The sequence below is a fragment of the Aphelocoma coerulescens genome, chromosome 22 (assembly GCF_041296385.1).
Source record: "Aphelocoma coerulescens isolate FSJ_1873_10779 chromosome 22, UR_Acoe_1.0, whole genome shotgun sequence".
In the NCBI taxonomy this organism is placed as follows: Eukaryota; Metazoa; Chordata; class Aves; order Passeriformes; family Corvidae; genus Aphelocoma; species Aphelocoma coerulescens.
The window spans coordinates 2,736,653-2,755,247 of record NC_091035.1 but is presented as its reverse complement, the minus strand read 5'-3'; the positions used below and the strand labels follow the sequence as shown (position 1 = coordinate 2,755,247).

At 44.0% G+C, this 18,595-nt stretch overlaps 1 protein-coding gene across 6 annotated transcripts in view; it reads right to left on the bottom strand.

The window, feature by feature from the left end:
• The window catches only part of EBF2 (EBF transcription factor 2), a 138,728-nt gene that overhangs the window by 14,672 nt on the left and 105,461 nt on the right, over positions 1–18,595 (bottom strand). For all 6 annotated transcript variants that reach the window (XM_069035386.1, XM_069035384.1, XM_069035387.1 and 3 more), the window contains 4 exons: positions 17,354–17,435; positions 6,670–6,787; positions 4,781–4,911; positions 3,777–3,903 (listed from right to left, as the gene is read on the bottom strand). In XM_069035386.1, coding sequence (XP_068891487.1) covers positions 3,777–3,903; positions 4,781–4,911; positions 6,670–6,787; positions 17,354–17,435 — 458 coding nt within the window. The remainder of the gene's footprint in view (positions 1–3,776; positions 3,904–4,780; positions 4,912–6,669; positions 6,788–17,353; positions 17,436–18,595) is intronic.

Below are 18,595 nucleotides of genomic sequence, written 5' to 3'. Positions count from 1 at the left end.
AACCCATCAAGTGAGACAGACTTTTACACTGATCCAGGTTCCCTGTTTGTCCCTGTCTACCTTTGGTATAACAACATGAAGGTAAAAGGTCACATTCCCCTCTGAGATACATTTTATATTTACTTTTTATTAAATAATTATGGCATGGCATGAAGTTTAAATATTGCAGGAGATAATCGAGTGGGAATTGAGCAGAGAAAACCCAGACCTGAGAATTTAGTCTTGGCTATACTTAGAATGTCTTTGCTCTCCACTGGGAACCATTCTGGTTTGCTTAAGGAGTTTAATAATACACATTTCAACTGCCACAGAATCTACACCCTGTTTGGGAAGAGGGGTTTTTTGGGGAGTGGGTTATTTTGCCAATAATCTGGAGAATTAGAGGCCAATTCTCTCAAGAGCCTAAACATCATTATTATGTGTCATTTCTCTTCTTGATTGCAAATCTATTAATTTATGTATCTTAAGCTGAAGAAATGTGAAATATATAGGAATTCAGACATATATATATATATATGTATATATATATATGTATATATATATATAAAGTTACTAAAAATAGCCAATGGGAATATGCTAAATGCTAATTCAGGAAGAAGAAGCTGGATATTATTCAACAAACATTTTTCCAATGGATTGACGTGGACATTTTCATCCTGATAGATCAACAGCAGCAAATCATTTCCCGACAATGCTGAATTGTTCACAGGACTCAGCCATCCTGAATCAATGTGTACATTATGTCTTTCAGCACAAAGGTTTTCTGTGCAGCCTGCAACAAAAATTGCCCACTATTGGTTTTACTCATTAATGGAACAAAAATATATCTGTCATGAAATCCTGCTAAAGAGCAACATCGAGTATTTGGAGGAGTAAATGACACCTTCCCAACTGGAGGCCAAGGATGGAGAATCCACCAGCAAGTTCAAGCAGCTGCCCCACAATCCCACTTCCACTGAGGAAAGAGCTGCTGGGTCAGGAGTGATTTATGGGTGTGTTACACAGAAATATGGCAGAATTATATCCAAGTGCTTTGGGGTTCATGGATTCAGAGACCATAAAGGGGTCTGACACACAAGCAGGCTGGTCATTACTTCCTAGAAATCAGATACCTGAAATGAAAGCCCTCAGAAAATGGACTCAGATACAAAATCTCTTTGGCAACCCTCAAATCCAGAGTCTCAGGCTCAAGGGGTCTCTTGAACTTGCCAAAACATAGTTTAAAAAATTGGGCATGGCACAATATAATGTATGCAGAAAAAAAGAAAGCCACCTAGGGAGCAAACTAAACGATCAGTGAGCCTGTAAACCTCTCCCTGGCATGACTGCTTTAACAGATTTGTTGTATGAAAGTAGGGAAAGATCCAAATGTGTCACCAACTACCTGACTTCATTTATGTGAGGCTGAGAGTGTGGACAGTGCTTTCTCTTTGATGTTCTTTACCCCTCAAAACCTGTGTTTTCATCTTAAACACAGCTCTTCTGACTCACTGGAGTAGGAGGGGAAGAAGAATTCTCACAGCTGAGCAAGTTTTGCCACGACACTTGGCTGCATCTGCCAGAGCTGCAGCGGCAGCTCAGCCCCTCTCTGCAGGGCCCGGCTGTGGCACCCACCCAGCACAGTGCTGACATTGAAAGTATTAATTATCACACCACACATCAAAGCACATCAGACTGCTGCAGGAGGAGGATGTTGTGAGGATCTGCACGACTTACCCCGAGTGGCAGCAGCTCGTGCTGATATCGCCCTGGGAGATGTGGGAAAGGGCCCCACGTCCCAGGACCTCAGCACAGCTCTGCAGCTCACCTTGGATTTGCCCCAGAAAGCAGAGCACAGGGAAAACAGGAGAATCAAAGTCTGGACTACTCTAGAATTATCCTGAACCCATAAAACTGAGGCAGAGGGGGAACAGTGTTTGCAGTGGGACACCCAACCTCTAAGGTGTTAACAGAGAAAAGGCACCCATGGCCTTGAAGTTTGAATCATGGAATGGTTTAGGTTGGAAGGGACCTTAAAAACGATCTTGTTCTACTCTGCTGCCATGGGCAGGGACACTTTCCACTAGTCCTGGATGCTCCAAGCCCTGTCCAACCTGGCCTTGGAAACTCACATGCATGGGGCAGCCACAGCTTCTCTGGGCACCCTGTGCCAGGGCCTTGCCATCCCCACTGGGAGGAATTTCTTCTCTAAATCTCACCTCAATTTCCCCTCTTGCAGTTGGAGCCCATTACTCCTTGTCCTGTCACTACAGTTCCTGATGAAGGGTCCCTCTCTGGTTTTCCTGTCAGCCTCTTCAGATCCTGGAAGTCTCTTTTTCCCTGTGTCTCTCACAGGCTAAAGCAGTGACAGCAGGAAATGCTTTGTCACCTCAGCTTTTTCTGTCCAAGGGAACTCACTCTTCCAATTTAGAGAGCTCTTGTAAGTGTTGTTTCTCACAAGCAGACAACAAGACCTCCAATCTCCTTACAAGATTTAGCAAACCAGCACCTTCCCCTCCCTGGATCCTGGCACAGAGGCAGGTACAGCATAGCCCAGAGCCCAACCTTTCCCACAGATGATTTTATATTGCTTTGCTCTGACAAGATAACCCCTGGAGGATTTCTGCTCAGCAAGGAAAATTATGTTCCAAATCTCCCTGATATACACATTTCCAGGTTAGCATCTCTGTGACAAAGTAAATGCAGAGCTGTGATCAAAGCTGAGCTAGGAAAGCCTACAAGATGTGCCCTCAGCTGGCATAAACTGGTGTGTTATTAAAGCCAAGGGAACTATAATGGAACCACTTACAGCAGCAGAGGATTTGAATTTGTGTCGTATTAAAAGCAGAATATGAGGCTGCAGCAAGATTAGCAGCAGAGAACAAATGTCTTATTCCTGGAGCAGCTGATGAAAGGAAAGCAGTTCAGAACAGGGATGTGTGTGCAACCTGTATCCTCACCACATGAAGGCACACACGGGGACTAAATGTTTGGTTGTGGTGATTTAAAGAACGGCTTTTATCTCTCATTTTTAGTGTTTTATCTCTCACTTCAACTGCTAAAGTTGGTTCAGCAGCTGCCATTCCCCTCCAATGAGCCATTTCTCTGGGTTTTTGCTGTACTCTCCAGCACGTCGTTGCATGTCTACAGAACCCTGCTGGCTTCACTCTTCCAGGGAGTTTTCCATGTGGGAACCTTATGGAAAAGTCCACACGTCCCATTTTGGCGACGAGAGGACATTGATGACCAGGCTGCAGCACCCTGAGTGAGACCACTTTGGAGTGGAAATGCTGAGAGCCCTGGAAGTGCAGCAGTGCCAGCACAACGTGCTGATATAAAAGCACGTTACAGGATGCAGATGAGCTCCCACAACAGCCTCTCGGTGCTGTTAGATTTACCCTTGAAATGTATAGCTAATTTTTATATTCATCTTTCCAACAGTTTGTCGTTTTCTTCTTCAAACAATCTGTCTTAGTGTGACTCTTTCAAAAAAAAAAAAAAAAAAGAAGGAAAGAAAAGCTCAAATATAATCAGGTCGAACATAAATATTTGGTTGTATATTCTGTAGGCAGACCCATGTTGTGACAGCAGTTGGGAAAAATGGAAAATATTAACGTGCAGTAAAAATGCTTTATGAAACCACCTCCTCACACACCCAAATGTCACCACTCTCAGAGTGGCCTTGGAAGAGCAAGAGGGTAAATCAATCAATCAATCAATCAATCAATCAATCAAACCAAGGGTTGTCAATACCAATCACCGCCACAGCTCCTGCAGCCCAAATCCCAGGCACTTACCTGTGTAAATGAACCTGCCTGGTGCTCCTTTGCAGAACTGTTTGGATTTGTAGGATAATGTCACCTCCACCACGCCAGGGATGTGCCGGGGAGGCGTCTGGACACGGATGGCGTGAGGTGTGATCAGCTGGGAATGGCAACAGGAGAGGCACTGTCAGGTGTCTGCTCTATTCTTTCACTTCATGAGTAAATAACAGAAGAGTTTGGGTTGGAAGGACCTTAAAGATCATCCAGTCCCACCCCCAGTGGACACCTTCCTCTATCCCAGGTTGTTTCAAGTCCTATCCAACCTTGGGCACTTCCAGGGATGGGGCAGCCACAGCTTCTCTGGGCAACCTGTGCCAGGCCCCACGATAAAAAATGTCATCCTCATCTCCAACTCTACCCTTGTTCAGTTTAAAACCATTCCCCCTTGTCCTGCCATTACAGGCCTCACTAGAAGCTCTTTATTATCTCTAGAGATCAGCAGAGGGATACACCTGGGTTAGTTCCTGGCCTCCAGGAGAGGATCACATGTTTTAGGATAAATTGTCATCAAGAAACTTGTACTGTTAAGCCCACTGGTTAATTGATGGCTTTTTCCTAGGCCCAGATGGATTTTTTTCTCCTTCCCAAACTCAAACCCTTTCTTTATTTCTCTACCTTTGCTTGTGTAAATAAACCTGTGTAAATAATAAACCCTATGGAAAAATAGGTAGAGTAACACCCATTAAGTTCATCAGTGGATAAAAAAAGATGTGGGAATATCAAATGTCTCCTTCAGCTCATATCAGGAGACAATTTCTAACCATTTCTTTGATTTTATAGATGCCTAGAATTGTTCAGTTCCATGCTGGGTGTCACTCAATAATATCACCCAGCAAGGAAAACACATTCCATGAATTCCCTTCCTACAGGTTTGCATGCCCCACCTCACACACGGAACAGGAACGGGAATTAACCCCACTCCTCCTCAGAAAAGGGAAGTTTCCCCAGCCCCGGGGCGAGGGGGCAGCTGTACCCACCTCACTCCACACCAGCATGGTCCCAAACACCACCTGCAGCCCGTCGAAGAAGTTGTCCCCGATGATGATCACCATGGCTCCCCCCGTGGTCCACCCCTCGCTTGGGCTGATGGCTTTGATGCAGGGCGTGGCTGCACAGAACAAAAGCAACATCGAAGCATCACTTTAAGGTGTCGTTTTTTATCCCCCCCAACAGCTTTGAGGCTGTTTGCAGGCCTGGGTGTAAAATCCCTGGAACAATTCCTGTGAGCGTCAGACATCCCAAGTGATGCAAAACTGGAGCTGAGAGCAGCTCCACCCATCCACACCTGGGAATTCCTGAATTCCCACTGCTGGCAGAGGCCTAGGACAAGTCCCCTCCAGCCATTCACCCATGAAGGCTGCTCATCACTCCACAAACCCCAGCATGCTGATAAATAAATAAATAAAGGAGTGTTTTCTGCCTTGCAAGTGTTAATTACTTGCCTATTCATTACTGGCACTTAACATCGTGTCATTAAAGCCTAATAGGCCAACTGTAGTGGGTGTAAAAATGAAACGCTTAAATGATCGTGCAGAGGCTGTTTAAAAAACCAAAATAACACCCACTCATTAGCATATGATCCCACAAACACAAACCCTGTGGCAAAAAAGGTAGAGTCACATTCATTAAGTTTATCAATGGGTGAAGGAAGATATGGGAATATCAAATGTCTCCTCCAATTCTTATCAGGAGACAATTTCTAATAATTTTCTTGATTTTATAGAGCCGATTTTTTTTTTATTCCTCTCTTCCATATGTTCAAGGCCTCTGGACTATGCATCCCATCAGGAACCCAATATGGTTTCCAGGCCATAACCAAAGTCAATCCATCACTCCATTCCCAATGTTGACAGGGTCAGAGGTGGAGGGGAACTTTGGCAGTGCTCCAAAAACATGAGACTCCTTTGAACAGCCAGTCAATCACATCCAATCAGTCAAGGAAAAACTGGATGGCTTCCTAGGCTAGGAATCCTGGGATTTTCCTTCTACCATTTCACTGCCCGCTGGGGGAGAATTAACACCACTCTGAATTCTTTACTGATTCAATCATTTTCTTCCAGTTCATTAATTCTTCTTTTAGGTTGATACAGGGCACAGTTAAGAAGTGGGGCAGCAAAACATTATAATGAAATAATATCCTTGCTTGTCTTTTCTACTAACATCACCAGCTCTTCTCACTTTCAGTGGCTGCAGGGGAGGGAAAAGCAGGCACTGATAGCATTTTCCAGCATTTTCCAGCATTTTCCAGCATTTTCCAGTCATTTTCGAGCACTGTCTGCATGAGGGAGGTGGAATGTTTTGGGAACGAAGAGGGAGAGGAGGGGCCGAACGTTTTGAAACTTAACAGATACCAGAATTTATAATTGCTTGAATACAGTCCCCAACCCATCCTGGAGCTGGCCATGAGTCTGGCTAAGCCAAACAAACTCACATCAATTAGTGTCAGCTCCCTCTGCGCATCGTTAGGCTCCGTGCACAGTTTGTTTAAGGGAACCAGTGACACTTTTTCATACACATCTTGTGCTGGAATGGCTCTGTTTAACTAAGATGTCATCTCGCCTAATTTGCCTGAAATCAAATCTATCCCAGCTGAATGAGAGGGCTGAAATTTAGATAATACTTGGTGTTTCTGTGTTTTTCATCTTCGCAGTACATACTAATTAATAAATTGCAGGGGGAGGGGGAGCCAGTCCCTCAGATGTGAGGAGATCATATTTTGCATGCAGTAGACACTGTTTTCCTGCCTCTGCCTTCCCCAAACCCCCTGAGGCTCTGCAGCTCCCCCTTAGCTCTCCTTCCCTCCTGAAAACAAACAGAAATGGAAGAATGGGTAATTTCTGCTCTGCTCTCCAGACAAAACTCCCACCTTCCGAGGGGTCGAGTCTCCTCGCTCTCCGCCCATGCTTGGAGTTGTTGTGCACGAACATGTTGTCAGACACTGCCAGCACGTGCCCATCCACGTTCACTGTTGTTGATAGCACCACCTGAATATTTAGAAAGAGAAGGAAAAAAAACAGCCAGGTAAAAAATTCATTGGAAATTCCACTTGTTAGGGATTAATTATTCAGTTTGGCTAAACCCTTGTTTTGTAAAATGGCAGCACACCCTGCAGGGGTTTACAGGAAGGAGAGAAAGTATTTTCAGCCTTCATTCAGTGCATTAATTGCATTTAACACAGCATCCTCTGGGCTGTACAGAGGCCTCACGGTGTAATGACCCAGCTCCTGCAGGATGGAAACTCCATGAAAACAGGACCCAGTAGCATGTCTGGTTTTGATGTGCGAGTGCACAGCGCCTCCTGAAAATCATCTGAGCCTGAGCACCCCAAAGTAAGCAGCAGGTTTTAAACCTCAACCTCCATGACTGGGCTCCAATTTGAATTCTTAGAGGAAGCAACTGTATATGTTAATTAATCCCACTTCAGTTTTTACAATATCCAAAGCTCTAAATCCCATCAATCCAGAAATATGTGTGACTTCAAACCACAAACTGCTGGGAAAAACAAACAGTGTTTTAACTTCTGAAAGAAGATGCCCTCTGATTGAGTGGTTCTGACAATATTGGTGTAAATGAGCTTAATTCCATCCCACTGCCCCACCTACAGTAATGCACAGCCGTGGAGAGTCAAGCCCTGGATGTGTTCATGGATTTTCACAGCCTCAGCTGTCACAGCCGAGGTAAGAGAATGTCAAGCTCTAATTGTTGATAAAACTCTATCCAGCACAGAGCAGGAGAGACCTTGCCTTCCCCAGGCTTAGGCAAGCTTAAAGAATACTTTCTTTCTTGAGACAACTCTAATTCATTCCAAAAGGCTCTTGTCATCCTGTACTCTTATACTTCTCAAGCATTCTTGTCACAGAATGTGTTGCTTTTGTGTGCCAACTGATTTCCTCATTCCCATTAGGGTGGGGTGCGACTCCATCCAAAGGGAACGTTTCCCACATGACATAGCTGAGCCCACTCAGATGCACTTCATTATTTTCCCTTAAACAATGGAAATAAATTTTAATCTCTCACTGGCCAGCCCAGAGCACACTGTGGCAACAGGGGAATAGGCCTGAATTATTCCAGTGTCTGAAATATTTACGACAAGTGTTTAAATTGCAACCAAATGTAAATAAAAAGTGTCTTGTATATACAGTTACACTATGGAATAGAGACATCTCTGAGCTCACTTACACGAGTGGGATAAATACACACCCACGTGCTCCCTGGAAGAGAGAAGAGAGGCAGGCTTCAAGTGTTCTCACATAGAACAGAATCATGGAAGATCCTGAGTGGAAAGGGACCCACTGGGATCATCCAGCCCAGCTCCTGGCCCTCCATAGAAACCTCAAAACCCCACCCTGGGCATCCCTGGCAGCGCTGTCCCAACGCTCCTGGAGCTCTGGCAGCCTTAGGGCCGTGCCCATTCCCTGGGGAGCCCAGTCAGTGCCCAGCACCCTGTGGGGGAAGAACCTTTCCTGATATCCAACTTTTCCCTGATATCCAGCCTAACCCTCCCTGGCACAGCTCCAGCTGTTCCCTGGGTCCTGTCCCTGGTGCCAGAGCAGAGATCAGTGTTGGAATCACCGTTTGAGTTGTGCACAACACAAGAGCCACTCTTTGGTAGGGGATGTAGAGAGCCCCACAGCAACAGCAGAGTAATGGCAGGAACCAGCCCAGAAGACACGTGCTGAGCATCCTCTGCTCCCCGAGCCAGCAGGAATGGAAGATGCACTTCTAGACCTCTCTCCACATGTGGTTCTGTTTTTATCCAACTCTCCCATCCATGGCAGGAGGACCAGAGCCACTTGGCCTGTCACTGGCTGGGACCCAGGCTGAATAAACACAGAATTCTCGGGGACAGGATGAGATGCAAAGTTCAGATCTGGAGCGGAACCTTCTCAAAATTTGGGACCTTTTTTGCTGTAACCTGAAATTCAGCAGAGACCTTTGTCATTGCTACACCACCACCACCCAACTCCTCATCTGCAGCGTGGAGAAAGGACACGTGAGATCATGGCATCAAAATGACTGAACTTCCTTCCTTTGCCCCAGCCATTCCCTCTTGCCTGATGGAGATCACAATACAATTGTTTTATACTGGAGATTAAAAACCAATGTTTTATGGATAAAAGGAGGAGGAATGTGCATTCCACCATGGTCTCTAACTCCCAGGCCCTTCCCTTTCACAAGCCAACTGCTTTCCCCCAGTGAGTATTTCCTGGGTCACGAAGGGTGACCCTTTCCATCTGGAATCAATCAGTCAACTCCTGACAACTTCCTGAAACACCTCACTCCATTTCCTGTTCTCTCCCCCTTCCCTCTTTCCCCCTGGTTTGCTTCACTCTTCAAAACTGCAGGCCACAGCAGCTTAATGTTAGAGGGTCAGACACAGTTAGACTCCAAAACACTACACAAGAACACCTTTGACCTTCAAAAATCTTTACATCTTAGCTAAACAAATCAAGGTCAACGTTTCTTACCATTACCTTGTTAACCATTTCTATGCATTTTTGCCAATACCCTCCTGAATACGTATTTATCAACAACACTTGTTCTCCCAACGTCGTAAACCAGTCCAAGCCCTTTTTAAAATACCCCTGTATTTAGTGCTGATGAAAGGTGATGTGCAAACTTCCCTGGAGATTTAAATTCTCACTTTTGCCCACAGCACTGGCAAATGGCTCTGGTGAGTTTTTCTTTTCCTGGCCTGATGGCACCACTTCTTGTGTATGATGATTTGGCTTCTTTGCCTATTCTCAATGGATGATCTTTTACCTAAAACCATTTGTTAATGCAAAGTTTAATCCAAAGGGAATGATCTGAGAACAAAATAGGTCAGGTAGGTCATGGATTCTGGTAATTGAGGGCCAAATTTGGGCACAGACAGCATAAAACCTGAAGATTTTGTGCCACCCAACAGCTGGACCAAACTGTCACCTCTGCTGGGGTTTCAGAGGACAGCAAGAAAGAAAGAGAGAGGGCAATGTGTTATTCCTTCATCCTTCCAAACACAGATCTCATCTCCCTCAGAACACTGAGGGAATTACAGGATTCTAAGCTGTGTTTTCACAGTCCTTGAGGTTCTCCCTGCCAATCTGCAAAGGTCTTGTTATCAGCTGAGAGGCCACAGCCATAAACCAGTGATTCCCCAGCAGTCCTGGAGAAGTGCTGGAGCTGTATCTCCACATTATTTTTGTTTCCCAGGTGGATTTCTGTAATGCAATCCCCGCTCAGAACCCACGGGGAGGGTTCACCTCCCGTGACATCCAGACAAAGTGTCTTTAGCACATTAAACTTGGCTTCTCTGAGCTGCACTGCCCCTCCTTCACCTCCCTGCACAGCTCAGGGGGTTGTGTTTCTTTATAAACCTTCACCTGGGTACTACAAATTTCCCTCCCCCTCCTCTGTTATATCAGTATTTTTATATTCTAAAGTGTGCTGCTCTTCAAATCACAGATATGCAAATCCATTCACATCCCCAGATATAAAATCTGTATCAGTCACAGACACCTATTTAGACATATGGTACAAACATTCCAGGCATACAGGCATTTACTTACATGTAACATATCTCATCACTGTGTAAATGATCTCTCTCAAAAAATTCCTGTTACCATTCCAAGTGTGGAAAAAATTCTTTATGACATTGTACATCTGGAAACAATATTGCATTCCTGATGCACTTTCCCTTATAACTCTCTAGTCACAGCACCATGTTATTTCAACTTTTCAAAAAAAAAAACCAACAAACTACTATGAGGATTTAAAAAAATTATCATTATTACTATTATTATTGTTGTTGTTGTTATTGTTGTTATTATTATTGTTATTATTGTTATTATTACTATTATTATTTTCCAGCTGAGTGGAAGGAAAGATGTCAGGCCTCATCCTGCTGCCTGAACTTGGACAGGGCTCCCATTGATGTCAACAGGAATTTTGGTTGAGGGAGTAACACAGGAGGAGAGCCTGGATATGATGGGTTTGCTTCAGAGTTGGATTAGGAATAAAATAAATAATGTGAAAAATGTCAGCAGCCTGACTCTGCTCAAAACTTCCATGGAATTCTTTGGGAAATCCTCCCTGAGACCCTGAGCCTGCAAACCAGGGGCTGACAGAGCAAACTGGGTGCTTGGCCTTCACTCCAGGGTCTCGGAAGGTTCTTGGGACACGGGGCTTGGACACCACTCCTGGGTCACTGGCACCTTGTCTCCTGCTATTATCCACAGCCAAACCATGCAGCTGCTTTCACAAAATCATTTTCAACCATTTCCACCTTCTGCCTTTGACACTCATCTTGTTTTAAAGGCTGATGGTGAGGGAATGTGTGGCTTACAGCCTAAATTCATTCCTAGTCAGTTTATACTTAACATTAGCTTTAAAATTATTATTATTTGCCTTCCTGACCTACCTGAGGGTAATTCCAGGGAGCAGTTCCATCCCTCCTCAGGGCAAGTATTTGAGCCAAGCTCTTGTCTAGCCCGTGTCCCCTTAATGGCCCATTCCTGCACCTGTTCCAGTGTCATTTTGGTCCCTTTTGACTTTAGTTAATCCAGTGTGTTGTACCCAAACAAGAAATCAGAGGGGCACAGTGCACAAATCCCCCTCCTTTCTGCTGACAGTGTGAGGCAGAGTGGATCTCATCTGTGGTTTGTTTTTAATGGATGAGACATCACTCTGGGAACTCTCTTTCCCCACGGATTTTTGGCCTTCAGATCTGAGCACATTAAGCTCCTTGAGTACTTTTTCTCTTGCAATTGAGTCAGTCCTTCCCTTACTCACACAGAATCTAAAATAACATCACCTTTTGTTGGGTCAGTCAGTACCTGATGAAGAAATCTGCCCCCCTACTAACAGGCCCGGGCTCTGCTGACACCAGCTGCATTTGTTTTGCAATCCATACCTGGGAAATTAGTCCCCCATAATGATTATTCCATGTAGTATTCACCTCTAACAGCAGTTCAGTGATCCCTATCCATATCCCAGCCTGACCACGGGGGTCTCTGGTACATTCCTTCCCCATCAGCCTGAGCAGGATTTCGATTTAGAGCAGTTGTGTTTTATCCTTGCTATCCTTTTTGCTTCTTACAGCCTACATTCCTAACTCCCAATATCATCCCACCCCTCTTAATCATTTTCCATTTCCCTGAGTGACACAGACCCCTCAGAGCTCTGGATTAGAGCGAGCTGGGTGAATTCCCAGCCCCAGCCAGCTTTGCTCACGTGCCTGATGATGAACTGATCCAACCACTCCGAGGTCAGGAAGGAAACCTCCCCAGGGATGCACCTTGTTATTTTTCCTTTCTCTTCCTCCCTAGAGCATCTAGAAGAGGGGGGGTACCTGCCAGGAAACATTCCATGTCATGTTTTCTGCTGAAAACAGAGGGCAATTACTGACCTTTCTCTTTTTGCTCCTAAAAAAGGACATTGGTTCAAAGCTGACCACTGTTAGTACCAATTTCTGCTGCCTCATACCCCTCCCTGCCACTGCAGGACCTGTTTAATCACTGTGCTCCTGGAGGAAGCAGAATTCCCAATCAGCAGGAGCCTAATGTGTGAGCACCAGGTCTCAGCTGAAGCATTTCAGCTGAAGAGCCTCATCTTAATTCCACAGAATTATTGTCCCCCTTTACACACCGGTCGTTACCATTAAAGTATCATTGGGCTTCAATCAAGTTCTGCAGGAGAATTCCTCATTAAATGAAGGGCATCGGTTTTATTTTATTTTTTTTATTTTAAGTTCCACTCCTGGGAGAACCCCTCACTGAGAACACAGCCCTGCCTAACAATACCTCTGTAAACTCAACGTGCACAGGAGCTGAACTCAAACCCTGTGTTTGAATAGGCAGTTCTAGGATGCTTTTTGTCCCAGTTTTCCACCCATCAGCTTTATTTGAAAACACTTTAATTGATAAATAAACAATATTTGCTTCAGTTAAATTCACAAGGACATATTACTCTATCTCTGTGGCTTTTGGGCAGCCACCAAGTAACCATGACATTTTCCCTTCATCCTAGAAATATTCCCTTTCCTTTAGTTCTAGAAAGATTCTCTTTCCCTGCTTTAGCCACTGACAGACACTGAAGACATGATTCACAATAAAATCATGTTACTACAGGGGAAAAATCCCCACTAAAATAATGATCACACATTCCTTAACTTGAGGTAAAACATGGTTTTCAACAGCACAAAATCACTGCATTTGGTTAAAAAAATAGGCAAGAGATTTTCATTGTATTTTTGAAGCTCTACTTAATATCAAAGGAAATTTCAAATAGTCAACGTGATCACAAAGCAGCTGGTGTTGCTCTCCAAACAGAAGAATTATAATAAAAAACCACAACTCTTCAGGCATCTGGAGCTGCATTAAATTTACAATGCAGTGTTAATGTAACCTTTCCTCCCTTTTCTCTCCCCACCCCCCCTTTTTTTAATGATACAAGTGAAACCTAACATTTAATTTAGCTTAATATATTACCAGTATTGTATCAAATATCTAAATCTTGTAGTGGGTCTGGAAGCGAGGCTGAGGCCGGGCTTGGACTCTGGATCCCAGTGCCTTGGAACTTCGGGGCTGAGCCAAACCAAGCCCAAACTGTGCAGCTTCACACCCATCTCTAATCAGAAGCATTAACTTGACACTTTTCCAGCCATGAGTAACCACCCCTCCGAGCTGGAAGACTCAACAGGATGCATTATAGGGCACTATTTCCACATCTCTTATTTGTATTTGTGTCCCAACAACAAAGCCTCAGGTCTGGGCCTTCATTCAGGCTCCGTTAAAGAGCAAAAATTGTGTTTGAGGAGACCCTTTCAGGCCCAGGTTTCAGTAGTGATTTAAATGAGAACTTTGATAGAAGGATTCTCTCTGCTGTTTTGTTTAATAACCACAGAAGAAAAGGAGTATCTTGATGTCTCCTGGAGGTTTGACAAGCACTACTCCATTGAAAATGAAAATATTTGGTTCTGCAGAGGAACACAAGTAGGAATTCAAACACACTTGGATGAGCATTGCTGCAGAATTCTGTTTGCACAGGGAAAGTGAAGTGCTTGGAAATGTCTGGAAAAGGAGGGACTTAATAACAACAGCTGTACAAATAATTTATTGGGGAAAAAACAGCAGAGGTTTTAGATATGGCCCAAGACTGGAACATAACGAATTAAATCATGAAATGAATAAACCACCCTGCTACACTGTGGTTTTTGACCCTGCTTTTACTCTGCTCACAGGTTCCTGCACTGGCAGGATGCACAACTGTCCCTTCAAACCTAACAAACAACTCTGCACAGTCAGCACTGTGCCTGGCAAATATCTTAACAATTAAAATGAAAATTAACACTTCCACAGTGTGCAAACAGACCACTTATATTTTAAAGTAATTTTTTCCCCACTTTTGACTTTCAGAGTTGCTGACAGACCATGTCCAACAAGCAGCAGGCAAAAGGAATTCATCAAAATTTTAAAACAGAAAACTCAACAAACACACACACAAAAAAAATCAACCAAAAATAAAAGAAGGGTCCAGAAGCCACTGGAATGTTCAAGAGCACTCCTGACTTTGGTTATGTTCAGTAATGATGCTATCCTCAGAAACCAGCAGGCAGACAGAAAACAAGCTGTCTTTGCCTATTGTCCTTACTGCTCATCATGGCTAATTTGCTTTGGAACACAGAGCTTTGTTATTCCCAAAGTGTCAAATTTTAGCAATTTGAGCCGCTTTTTGTATCTTTTTTTATCCACACTGACCTCTGCAGCCCAGAGCAAAGCTCAGCAACCCACGTGTCCAGCTTTGAAGGAGCCTGAATGAAGATCCTGCTCTCACTCAAAGCCTCAAGAATTCTGCAATTTGTCTCAAAGGTTTCAGTTCTGTAACTCTGAGTAAAGGTTGAGATTTTTGGTCAAAAAAAATAGATAAAAAGTAAACTAAACTTAGTGGCTTTAAAGCCTGATCTTGCTTAATTTTGGGGCTTGAACTGAATTCTCACACCAAGACTCAAAGGGGACGAACTCCCGTGGACTGAAAGAGCAGGAGGAGTTGAAGTTATCCCTGAGAAACAGAACCCTGGAGTTTCACTTGGCTCTGTTTTCCCAGCTTGGCATGTTCTGAGGCAGAAACCCCAGCTGAGGAGTCCATCCCAGCTCATTCTCCTCAATCAAGTGCTGGGTTTGGTACAGAGATCAAAAGCAAGGCCAGGCTGTCTCCTGAACAGGAGAGCTGCCAGGATGATGGGCCGAGGAGTGAAGGAATCCCATCCCCATCCACGTGGTTCTGCAGGATTTGGTTCAGTTTCCCTGTTTAAGGTTTCCCTGCACATCTGAGGCTGTTGAGCTCTGTCACATCCCCATTTGGGTGAGGTGACACCAAGAATAAGGCTGAGACCACTGAGAGATTTCTGCCCCCCCTGGAAAATTAGAGCCAAACTCCTCCTGCAGCTCAGCAGCTGAGGGAAATCAAGGATTTGAGGATTTTTGGGGAGTAGCCAGCATGGGTTTGAAATCAGAGCTGAATTTCTTCAGTATTCTGGTGTGTTTGGGTCCAGAATTTCTCTTTTGGCAGCTGCAACCAATATTCTGTGTATTATGGCAGTGCCTCAGGTCCCCAGGTGTTAATCAGGAGAGCCCTGGGCACGATTTTTTACAAACTCAGAACAAAACCCAAAAAAAACCCCCAAAAAAACCCAAAAAAAAAGACTATTTATGTTTCCTGACATTCCACAATCAGCTCCTCTTGCTGGCTCCAAGAGCCAACAAGATCTGTTTACATGCTGTAAAAGAGGTTTTCTTTTGCTTTCCAGATTTTTTAGTATTCTTGGCAGATGATAACTAATTGCTGTTTTTTCTGTATGGAAATTGCCACTTGAAAAAAACCCTCAGTATAAATTTCCTAACAATGAGCACCACTTTTTTTCCTCATGTCTTATCATCTCTAAAAAACACAGAGTGAAGAAGTCACTGCAGTCTCTTTAAACTACTGGTGAAAAAAATTAGGTTGGTCAGGAATTTTTCTTTAAATTTCTTTGTGCTCCAAACAAAAAGCAATAAATCTTTTTTTTTATTATTTTTTGCCTGCATCTCTTTAATTTTTTCTGAGCTTTCAGATGCTTTTGTTTTGCAGGATTTCTCGTAAAAGTTGAAACCTTTTTTTTTTTTAATTATTAAATTTTTCATTGCTAGCAGAAGCAGATGAAAAATAAAAATCACTTTTTCTATGAGAACACGTTTTGATGGAAAGTCTTAAGCAACTCTGTAAACTCCTGTGGAGTTTTAACTCCATTTATAAATGAGGAAACTGATGCAAGTGAACATGAAGCAATGAAGCAATGAAGCATCAAGTGCCAAACCTAAGGATGTCACCTTCCCATGCCAAAGATCTACAGGAAAACCACACATCCTTCAGTGAGGTAAAATCCGATTTTTGTCGGGGATGTGAGACAGTGAAGGCAAAATAATAACGAGAACAAGGGTGGGACTGGGTTCCATCCGTGAATTTTGGAGGCTCTGGCTGGCAAAGGATTCATGGACTTGCTCCAAGGCTCTCCTTGGAATTCCTCACAGAATTTCACCAAGGTGAGCAACCCCATTTGGAATGAGAGACGAAACGAGGGGGAAAACAGCTGATCAAAGGTCACGCAGAGGCTGTGGGGTACAGCCCGACCACCTGATTTTATCCCTGTGCCTCAACCTCGTCCCAGGATCAGTTCCAGCCCCACTTTCCTCACCCTTCCCAGGCGAGCTGACAGCACATCCAGGCTGGCAGAGCTGGGCCATTCCCTTGGCACTTGCACGGGGGCTGAGCTACAGGTGAAACCCTCTTATTTATTAAACAGAGCTGCCTGAAAGTGAGGGCACGAGAGCCGTGCCTGCCTGTCCTCTCCTCTCCTCTCCCCACGGCCACACTCCACCTCCTCCGGTGCTTCTGAGAGCTGGAATTCACAATCCATCAGCCTCGTGGCTGATGGAACCAGTGGCAGATTTCACTGCAAAGCAGCTGGGTCATGGTCCCACGGGGCTTGTTGCTTTATGCTGGGAGATCTTAAAGTGACCATCACTATTTTGGCTTCTTGGTTTGTTGGGGTTTTTTTAAAGAAGGTGAAGGGAGGGTGGGAGAGTGTTAGGAAGCAAAAAAAAAAAAAAAAAAACCAAACAAAACCAGGGAAAGGGGTAGGAAATGAGGAGGTTGCTTGTGTAGCACGTACAGAGCTACTTTGAAAAATTCTGAGGCATCTAAATATCACAAGCACGATCCCTGCTGTGGGCAGCTGTATGTGCGAGTGCTTTGCCCGAGGGTGTCAAATCAAATATCCACTGCTGGTTGGTACAGTACAGCACTTCCCCCTGGGGATTCAGGGTGGAAAAAGAAGGAAGGGAAGGAAAAAAAAAAAAAAAAAAAAGGGGGGAAAAAAAGGTTTAAACACAACAAATGGGGAAAAAGTTGAACACTGTCTGATATAGCTTATCATAGACTGTTATCATGTTTATTAGGAGCAGCATAGGAGAGAGGAGAGGGGAAAGGAAAGAAGAACAGAGGCAGACAGGTCAATGCTGAGCCTTAAGACCTACCTGGAACCGTCTCATATCTCTTGGGTTTCCTGCTGTTTTCAAGCAATTCTGATTGCACTTGAGAAAAAATTTGAGGAAGAATCTGGAAAGATAAAGAGCCACGTCACTTCTATTAAGCACAGCAAAAGGTGTTGTTATATTCTTGTTTAAAATCTTCATGAAGTGATTTGCATGATGGCAGATCTTACAGGACTGCAAGAACTTATCAAAACACAAACAAACCAAACTCTGATAAAGAGAATTTACAAAAACCAACAGGTAAAGTATAACCAGTGTGACTGAAATCCACCGTGGTGTAAGTGAACATAACTCCTCTGATCTGCACCCACTCCCTCTGCAGGTTTGACCACACAATTTTAGTCTCTTCCTTTATCTCTCCCTCACATTCAAGGTCTTTCTTTGGCTGTCTGGAGGGATTTTCCATGAAACAATATAGGAGGATAATGGTATTGTGGAAACCACAAAACCAACAGGGCAACTCCGAGGCAGATAAGCCTCGGAATGACTCGGAATGTATTAAAAACCCAGGAGCAAACAGAGCTCGGAGAAGAATCTGATGAGGTTTCATCCTGATGATGTTTTTCCTGATGAAGATTCCAGTCACTAAAGCAGAGGAGCAGAACTGCCAAGAGCCCAGATTATTCCTACCTAGATTTTGAGGGAGGATAAGGAAAACACGAGCTGAAGTGAAACATGACAGCTCACGCTGTCCGAGCAGATAAACCCATTAACATCCCACAAAGTTCTCGTGCCAATTATTTTTGCCCTGTCACATACACCCATCTTCATATGGCTTATTATTCTGTAGAGTTTAGCTTGTCATGCACCCAAGTGGAATCTCCAGCCTGTTGGGGTGACTCACCCAACACTGCACGGAGATTTTAGAGTTTAGAAATATTAAGCAGGAATTTTTCTCTAAGCTTTCCCACCAAATTTTGTCTCGCATCCACGGAGGAGAGGATTCACCCCTTTGTTTTCTGATTAAATCTGGGAATTTCAGAGGTAAAGAAACTGTGTGAAAAGCCACAGTTGCTGGCTTAAAAGCAAAACAAGCAAGTCTTCAAAATTAAGGCATAAGCAAGACATTTTTTGGCATCCTCTGTTGCAAGTGAAAATATTCTCTGTGATTCTTTCCGTTCCTGTTTGTCAGACAAGATGGGTTTAACCGCAACAATTATAATTAAAAAAATAAATCAAAGACCTCGAGATAGATTTAGAAGGAAAGAGAGCTGGATACAAGAA